The sequence below is a fragment of the Hemiscyllium ocellatum genome, chromosome 10 (genome assembly GCF_020745735.1).
Source record: "Hemiscyllium ocellatum isolate sHemOce1 chromosome 10, sHemOce1.pat.X.cur, whole genome shotgun sequence".
In the NCBI taxonomy this organism is placed as follows: Eukaryota; Metazoa; Chordata; class Chondrichthyes; order Orectolobiformes; family Hemiscylliidae; genus Hemiscyllium; species Hemiscyllium ocellatum.
The window spans coordinates 105,602,239-105,612,198 of record NC_083410.1 but is presented as its reverse complement, the minus strand read 5'-3'; the positions used below and the strand labels follow the sequence as shown (position 1 = coordinate 105,612,198).

Here is a 9,960-nt window from a genome sequence, read left to right as displayed (position 1 = left end):
AGCTTGTCATCTGTCTAATTTTTGGTAACACTTCTACACCAGGTACATTGGAAATGTTTCTTCAGTGAGACCATATTACCTCCACATTTGGGAGTCCAAAGTATTATCTGTACCTAATGATGTTCCATTCAGATTTTCCTCCATGTGATGCAAAAGTTGATAGATGCCATGTCTCCTCACCTTATCCTTCACTTGTGTAGTGGTTACCTTCAAGCTATACATGATTAATTCTTTTTACTGGAGAGAGATGCCTGTGGTATTTTGTGGACTATGGTTCCTCACCTGACTTTCCTCGTCCTTGCGATTTCCTTCTTTGGTTTTCGCACATGACGTGATTAAAGTATTACATGGAGACCTTTGGTTGATAATGGGCAGGATTTTAATTTAAATTGGTTTTCACTGGAGGATCCCTCTGTACCTCTTCCAGTTTATCATTATGGGCTTTGCATTTTCAGCAAATTGCACTCTACAGTTAACATACAGTGGCATTCTCTTTAAGTTTCTCTGTCCTCCTTCATGTGCCAAGAATGCACTTCCATACCATCATGAAAACAAGAGGTAAACTGACTCGCAATTGATTACAACCCTCAGAAATTAGGTTGGGAACTTCAAGTACAACTCATAAACCTGTTCCCTCTGCACTGGAAATGTGCATAGTGCTTATGTATATCTGTCCTCTGAATTCTTGTTGTTCATATATTCTGTTGAGAAAGGACACCTCTCAAAGAAGTTTGCATGATAAATTTAATGTTAAGCTTGAACTAAAGAAACAGGTTTTCAATATGTTGACCATTATAGACTTCCTAACATGCTGAGTTTTTAAAAAAATCTTCACAGCAAAGTACAGGCTGATCTGATTGGTTCTCTGTTCAGAATTGAAAAGAATCCACATTGTAGTATCCTGAAACATTGATTTTGTTTGCCATACCATGGGGCATTCAGCTCTCTTTGAGCATTAGAGCCTGTTGCTAGGATCTGAGAGGATAACAAAAAGGACTTTGTAGGCTTGTGACAGAATCACAGATTATGAAACATATTGAGAGCACTTTTGAAAAACAATTGCCTTCCACAGTCATCTCCAGAAAAAAAAAACATTTTGTTCGTTATAAATATAAGTTTTTACAATTTAAAAGTTTGAGCATCGAAAATATCCTTTATTTACTGTATATGATAATTTATTATCATGAGGGGAGGACTAACTGACTGGAACATTACTTTTCCTTAAATTCTTTGGATTTATTTTTACCGTGGATAAATAGAAGTTGATGAGCTGTGTTGGAATTGCTAAGTGTAAATGGTCTGTCTGTACAGTGCATTCAAGCTGTATTGTTTGCTTTCAGTGTATATGGGAAAAGATAATTATATTTCTAAAATACAGGAGTAGTGACATTTCAAATGTACTGTATTGGCTTGAAAGCACTTTGGGACATAAAAAATGATATGTAAGTGCCAAGCCCTCCTTTTCCTTTCAAAATTGTAATTTATTTTATATAAAGAAGTTCTGAACAAGATCACAAGTCTGTAGACTTTTTAGGAACTGTATGCACAAAATACAAATGATTCATTATTAGTTAATTCTATTTGACTTCTGTTTTAAGGATTTTGTGTTTTTTATGGGGTCAGATTCTATATTTTATGTTGATAGCACGTTGCTTTATTTTCACTTCTCAACTCTACGTGTCTGTCTGGCATGAAGATATAGATGAATTAAAAATATTCTGCAACTAGATATTAGGAAAACTGACTATATTGTTTTCAGCCATCAACATAAACACTCTTAACATTTATCCCAGCCCTTGTCTGCCCACTTGCTGAGTATGAATCAGATAGTGACACTTGGGTATTCAGCTTGAGTCAAGCCATGAGTTAACACTTTTTTTTTAGATTAGACTTACAGTGTGGAAACAGGCCCTTCGGCCCAACAAGTCCACACCGACCCGCCGAAGCGCAACCCACACATACCCCTACATTTACCCCTTACCTAACACTACGGGCAATTTAGCATGGCCAATTCACCTGACCCGCACATCTTTGGATTGTGGGAGGAAACCCACGCAGACACGGGGAGAACGTGCAAACTCCACACAGTCAGTCGCCTGAGTCGGGAATTGAACCCGGGTCTCAGGCGCTGTGAGGCAGCAGTGCTAACCACTGTGCCACCGTGCCGCCCACTTGTTTTATCCAAAGTCAATTATATGCACCTGTACAACATTGCCTACATCTAACTTCACCTCCTTAATGAACACTCTCACTCAAATTTCCCTCCAACTGCTGGTAAAACTCTTATTTTTTTTTTAAAAATCCCCTAGGCACTATTTGCCACAATTCCAGACTCTTGTCCTCAGTCTTCTATGAGCTCCCAACTAATTCAAGTAATTCCTTTCTTCCCTGCCCTATGTTACCTTCAAAACGTTGAATTGAACATTCTTCCACTAAACTTTTAATTAGTTGTCACACCTTGTTTCTGCAACCTCCTCAACTCTTGCTCACTCTTGCACTCTTGAGTCCATCTCCTGCTAAACCTCACTGCATATTTCAGTTGACCTAATGTGTCTGACAAGGTTTCTATTGACTATAATCTTTGGAAATCTCCTGCCATACTGCTGAATTATTTCGTCACACTTCAAATAAAAATGACTCAAACCATATCTTTTCAACTGGACTTTCAAGTTGTTGAGACTTGCTTGCCTCATTATTAATCTGTTATCTTTTTCTTCTCCCTCTTTAGAGCATTTTTTTTTAAATCAGCATGAATTCAGGAAGGTTCCTCAAATTCACATGATTGGTGCATAGGTCCGAATTAAAGGATTTAAAAAAAAATTTTCAACATAAAAATATTTACTTTTTAAAAACTGACCATTGTGTACTCTTAAAACAATTGAATGATACAGCATAGTTAGCAGTAAGACATTTTCAGTAGTTTTAAATTTGGTTACTCCCAGGCATAGGCTGGGCACTTTTAGTCAAAATGTGTTTTTTGATTAACGCAGTTTCCAGCAGGAGAAATAAAACTTTGCTAGGTTAACACTCTTAAAGTTTTAAAAGGATATGTCTTAATATAAAGCAAAATTGTATCGCATTACCCTGTATATCATCGTCCTATTGTGCTGGTTCTTGCAAGATTTCACATTTGTGACCCTTTTAGTGCTAATTTGAATTGGAATTTAATTAATGTAATTTTAAGGACACTTCAGATGTGATTCATCATCTGCACCCAAGTTCTCAAGTAATTAACATGAATGGTGCATAGAAATTTTGAAGTTGGAGAGGAAAAAAGTAGTATGAAGTTTATCAAAGTAGCATTCGTTTCTTAAAATCATTTATTTAAAGTTGCCTCAGTTAATATCTCTTCACCAACCTGTTAAAGGGAATGAGCTTTAGTTTCACAATGCACATTTTGTCTGTGTATTTTGTAATTTGTGCATTTTTTAAGTTTGAAAATAAGCTAGAGAATTATGTAAGTTTAGATAGAACCATTATAGAATTTAGTCTATTTTTAATAAAACCCTCCCTGTCGATGATTCTTGTATTATTCTTGCAGTGATTCAGGTGACTTTTGTTTTCCCCCTTTTATCATGTTAAGATTGACAAACTGTTCACTGTGTCTTGTTCTCTCATTGGTGCAGGTCTATTAGGATTTTCCAGTATGTTTGGAAAGAAGAAGAAACGCCTCGAAATCTCTGCACCTTCTAACTTTGAGCATCGGGTTCATACTGGATTTGACCACCATGAGCAGAAATTTACAGGACTTCCTCAGCAATGGCAGAGTTTGCTTGCAGATACAGCAAATAGACCAAAGCCTGTGGTTGATCCATCCTGTATAACTCCTATACAGTTAGCTCCTATGAAGGTACAGGTTCATTGTTTTTCATGCTGGATTTTATGACCTGTATTGTCTTTTGTATTTAATGCTATTATATTGAAAGATTAGGTGTTATTATCTATAATGTAACCTTAAGAAGTTGCAACTTGGCAATAGAGTTTGTGACAAGAAATTGGCAAATAATGTATGAAAATTTAACAATGACTTAATTGTAATCTGAGTTTTATCACATGATTATAAAAGTAGCTTAATCAGTTTTTTTTGTACTTCTGACAAAGCAGAAAGAATGAGGGACATAACTCTAAACATTTGGGATCTCTGATACTGTGCAATATGTTGACAGTCGTTCTTTTGCGAGGTAGATTAAGGTGAGAAATGATGGTCATTCCAGAATTCCTTTTCCAAGGCCTCAAGCAATGTGATTGGCATGTTATTGACATGAGAACAAGTCCTTTGTTTTGGCTGTGTTCTACAACTTAACTGAAAGTGTTTTCGAACTCTTGGTGTTTCTTTCTGAGTCAGTAAATACTGTTGCTGTCTCCAGCTTGCCTAATAGTGCAGTCTCTTTGCAAACTGAGGTATGTAAAGAAACAGCAGGCAGCAATCATTTGAAAGGCTGTTCTGTACAGGTATCAGAATCTTTATGGAAGAATACTGACAATCATACAACTGATGTTTGTCCTTAATACTTACGTAGGTTTGTTAGAGAAGTATCAACATCTGCATTGAATAGGCTTGGTTCTTATTGATGACTAGCAGTCATCCATTGGGTTTCCCTAACCTTTCAACTAATATCATAAGAACACAAGAAAAAGGAGTAGGCCGTCTGGCTCTTCGAGCCTGCTCGGCCATTCAATAAGATCATGGTTGATCTTTTTGTGGACTCAGGTCCACTTACCCACCTGCTCACCATAACCCTTAATTTCTTTACTGTTCGAAAATCTATCTATCTTTGCCTTAAAAAATATTCGACGAGGTAGCCTCAGCTGCTTCACTGAGCAAGGAATTCCACAGAGTCAGAACCCTTTGGGTGAAGAAGTTCTTTCTCAACTCAGTCCTAAATCTGCTTCCCCTTATTCGAGGCTGTGCATATCATCTGCCAGGTGAAACCATCTCTCTTCTTCTATCCTATCTATTCCCTACTTAATTTTGTGTTTTGATAACATTTCCCCTTTATTTTTCTCAATTCCGATGAGTATAATCCCAGTCTACTTAATATGTCCTCATTAAGCTGACCTTTTCAATTCTCTAATCAACCTAGTGAACCTCCTCTGCACCCCACCCAGTGCCAGTGAATCTTTTCTCAAGTAAGGAGACCAAAACTGTACATAGTACTCCAAGTGTGGCCTATACAGCTTCAGCATAACCTCCCTACTTATTGACTCGATTCCTCGAGCAATGAAGCACAATATTTCATATGCCACCTTAATTGCCTGCTGTATCTGCAAACCAATGTTTTGTGCTCATGCATAAGGATACCCAAGTCACTCTGCATAGCAGCATGCTGTAATGTTTCACCCATTTAAATAATAGTCTGTCTTGTGATTATTCCAACTAAACTGCATAACCTCACATTTATCAACATTGTTCTCCATCTGCCAGACCCTTGCCACTGGCTTAACCTATCAATATCCCTCTGCAGGCTTTCAATGTCCTCTGCACACTTTGCTCTACCACTCATTTTGATGGCATTTGCAAACATTAACACACTGCACTTGGTCCCCAACTGTAAATCATCTATGTAAATTGTAAGCAGAACCACCAATAAAATGATTATAATGACTTCCTGCAATAGATGTATTTCAATATCTGTAGTCACAGAACAGATCCATTTTGATGGAGGAGTGGCACTGGGTATATAGAAACACAGAAAAGAAGAACAGGAGTAGGCCATTCAGCCCTTTGAGCTGTTCAGTATGATCATAGCTAACCATCAATGCTGTTTACTGTTCAACTTTCTCCCCATACTCTTTGATCCCTTTTAAGCCTGAAGAACCATATCCAACTCCTTCTTAAAAACATTCACTACTTTGGCCTTGCCTTCTTCCATAGAGAATTGTACACTCACCATTCTCTGAGTGAAGAAATTTCTCTTCATTTCAGTCCTAACTGCCCTACCTTGTGTCCTTAACTTGTGATCCCTATTTCTGGACTCCTCAGCTTTTGGGAACATCTGCATTTATCCTGGCAATTCCTTTAGAATTTCATAGGTTTCTATGAGAACCCTCCCCCTCTTCTAATCTCCAAGTACTCTTAACTGATCCAGTCTCTCTTCATAGTCAGGGCATCCTTCCTCAAGTAGAGATACCCAAACTTCACACAGTACTCCAGAATGTGGTCTCACCAAGGCCCTGTACAATTGCAGATACTCATCGCTTCTCCTGTATTCGAATCCCGTCACCATGACAGGGCAACATACTATTTGCCTTGTTTGACACCCAGGTCTCATTGCACCTCCCCTTTTCTCAATCTATCACCATGCAGATAATAACTTACCTTCCTGTTTTTGCTACCAAAGTGAAGAACCTCATTGGTCCACATTATGCTTTATCTGCCATGCGTTTGCTCACTCACTCAACTTGTCCAAATCACATTGAAGTATCTACGCAGTGTCCTTACAGCCCAACCTCCCAAAAGCTTTGTGTTGTCAGCAAACTTGAATAGATTACATTTAGTTCTCTCATCTAAATCATAAAGACACATTGTGAATAGCTGAAGCCCAAGCTCTCTAGTCACTGTATTCCATTCAGAAAAAGGCCCATTGTCTGCTTCTTGTCTACAAACTAGTCACTCCATGTCACTACACTACCTCCATTGAAATGCTACTGTCTCGTATGGGATCTTTATTGAAAGCCTTCTAAAATTAAATCACATCTACTGGCTCCCCCTTATCAATTTTACTAGTTCTCCATGGTGACAAGTAAAGCCATACTCATTTACCCCTATTTGTATTTTCAAATCATCAACCTTGTAATGAATACTGCCTTCATTTAGATTGCGTTTGTCTTTGTCTTTTTTAACATTATTCCAAATTCTAGTCTAATTCAACGCTTGCATCCATTTTGTCTACCTTTGAACTTTGCTTGTTACATTTCTACTTCCTGCTATCCGTTTTTCTTCCCTTCAATCTAAGCCCTTGCTCAGATTGCCATTCACCTGCAAATTGAGTTAAACCTTGCCAAGTAGCACTAGTAAATCTCACTGTGAGGATGTTAGGCCTAGTCATACAAAGGTGCAACCTGACTATCATATACAGGTGTCTTCTGTCTCAAAGTCAGTGTCAATATCTCAGAAACTGGCTGTCCTTCTTACAGACTTACCAGCCACATGTTAATTCGCTGAATCCTCTGTTCAGATGCTCACTAGCACTGTTTGGTATATTGCAGCTTTTCTGTCAATGCTGGAATGCCCGTGGATTCTAAACTAGGGTACTGGGATATTATCTGAAGACTATTGGCTACCAATACAGATTCACAGTTGAGTTGTTCAAAATGTTCTTTCCTGCATTGACTAATGATATTGTTATCCTTAAAGACAGAGATGTAATTTTATGAGTGAAGGTGATTTTGTCCATTTGTTTAGTTTACAGATGGCCCTCGTAGCTTTGGACAAAATCCAAGCCCACATTTACTTTGAGAGAGCTTCATTTCAGTTAGTCGCACTGCATAAAACACTCAATGCACTGTATAGTAGCTCCCTGTATTTATTCTCACCTAATTAATCCTCAATAAAATATGATCAACTGTTATAAAAACAGAAAGTGCTGGAAAAATTCAGCAGGTCTGACAGCATCTGTGGAGAGAGAAATAATAGAGTTAGCCTTTCAGGTCCAGACATTCTCCTTCAGAACTGATTGTAGCTAGGAAAAGGTTGGTCTCTGTGCTGAAGATGGGTTGGGCGGGCTGGGGGAGGAGGTGATGGAGTAGATGGAGATGGAGGCCAAAGAGAGAGAAAATAGTTGGGCAAAGGTATATATGGTTTCTAGTAGGAGCACATATGATGACAAGGTTTGGTGTGAGGGGGTTGGGGCAAGGACAAGAGAAAAAGTGCTCAAGCCTTAAAATTGTTAAACTCGATATTGAGCCCAGAAGGCTGCAGAAGTCGTTGGTGCATGACAGCAAGCCCAAGACACACATGTTGGCTAGAGAACACAATGGTGTGTTAAAATGACAGGCAACCAGAAGCTAAGTCATTTCTGCAAATAGAATGTAGGTGTTCTGCAAAGCAGTCGCCCAGTTTGTGCTTCATCTCTCCAATGTTAAAGAGTTCACATTGTGAGCAACGAATACAGGAGACTAGGTTAAGTGAAGTGCAGGTAAATTGCTGCTTCACCTGAAAGGTGTATCTGGGGCCTTGGATAGTGAGGAAGGAGGAAGTTAATTGTCAGGTGTTAGATCTTCCATGATTGCCTGGGAAGGTGGCAACTGTTCCACTGGGTCTCAAGCATCCCTTCAGATCTTATTAGATGATGACACAAGACTCCATATTAACATAAATACAGAATATAATGTTACTAAGTGACTGCATCAACTAGTGAAGAAGGAATTATTTTGACCCTGTTTTTGTTCAAGGTCTCCCAGGTTCCTAACCCTGTATCTGTCACCAATTCTCCATCACCATAAGACTTAGCGCATAGTCTTTGGTGGAAGCTTGCACTTAAACTGTGTTTAATGTGAGATCTTTCAGTGTCGTCATTGTGCACACAATCAAGATGGTTTGGTGATCAGACTTCAGTACAATATCAAGCCACAAAGACCGAGACCACCTTACCACTGCAGTCTCATTCCATCTTCACAGCTGGTGAGGCACACAGTCTCCCCTTGCCTGTTCTGCCACTCCAAACGTGTTTGAACTTTTCTTTACCTCTTTCAAGGACAAGGAGCTCCCAGAGGCATTGCTTAAGGGATCTTTGAGCACACAAGCCTCCACCATATCAAATAGAGATCAGGATGGCTTACAAGTATCTTTAATCTTGTCTGTCCCAATGTTATGTTACAACTCAATAGCATTAGTATACTGGGTGAATAGAAAACAATCCATTGGATTTAAGCTATCACCGGTGAATGGTAAATAAATAAGCAATGCAGTGTATGTACTACATTGATGGCTCCTTTAACAGGTTTCAAAGAGAAAACTCTATTTTGTTGATGACAGACAACCAGATTAGCACTGCTTTTGTTTCTGGCATGGCCAATGAGTTCTAATTAGATTAGCCTTTTTGATTGTGCTACACCACACTATATTGGATTGGGTACCTCTTCATTGAATATTCTTTCTCAAATGAGATGGAAATAAACTAATAATTCCAAAAAGGTTTTGTGATGATAACAGGACAGTGAGACATTAGTAATATTGGTATAGACCCTATCAAATACTGGGAGTTTATAATCCCAGCAAGTCCTAAGTAGAAACAGTACATTTTGTGTGTAACAAGGCACACAAAGTTTCAAGATGTTTGAAATCTCTGGTGAGAGTTCTATCAGCTAGAATTTCTTGCAGCTTTAGTAAAGGAGTAAGATTCATAAATTTTCTGATTAATTTGTCGATTGAGTGAAAATGAGAAACTCTCAGGAATACTTCAACAATGAGCCAAGTTTGCATTGCTGAACAGATATGACAGCATTCCAATATTTAAGTAGCTAATAAATGCTCCGGTGCAGAACCTTTTTGATAGGTCCATCAAAGTATTCTGCTTTTACTAATGAAGATAGTGTGTGAGTATATCTTACATTATCATTTGCAGATCCCTTTATTCTTTCATTCCTTTTACTAAATGGTTCCAAGTAGGGTACTGATTCTTTATGCTTGATTGTAAAATATATTGATACATTATAGCATTCAAGTCCAGGAAGAAGGGTATTCTTTAATATTTTATGTATAAAACATAATAGTATTCAAGCTATATCAGTATTTTTATGATCCATGCAGCCCATTACACTGTGCAGGGAGGCTTGGAGTTCCAGTAGCTGGCAAATGTCTGAGTGTAAAATAAATTAATATGGCTGCTAATTAATTTCAGTTCCAACTAGAGACCCTGGCTGACCTTAACTAGACATTTGAAGTGGGAGATTAGCACACTGCATGTGTTCTGTAAACTGCACAGAATGGTTAATAGTTCAGTTGGCTAGATGGTTCGT

The 9,960-nt window shown here is 38.3% G+C and overlaps 1 protein-coding gene across 2 annotated transcripts in view; it reads left to right on the top strand.

The window, feature by feature from the left end:
- Positions 1-3,631: 3,631 nt before the first annotated feature.
- Positions 3,632-9,960, top strand: part of LOC132819525 (serine/threonine-protein kinase PAK 5-like) — an 81,858-nt gene continuing 75,529 nt past the window's right edge. The window contains exons 1-2 of one of the 2 annotated variants that reach the window (XM_060831081.1): positions 3,647-3,850; positions 8,874-8,889. In XM_060831081.1, the coding sequence (XP_060687064.1) occupies positions 3,647-3,850; positions 8,874-8,889 (220 nt within the window). Of the gene's footprint in view, positions 3,851-8,873; positions 8,890-9,960 lie in introns of both variants that reach the window. The other variant, XM_060831082.1, reaches the window with a different exon arrangement.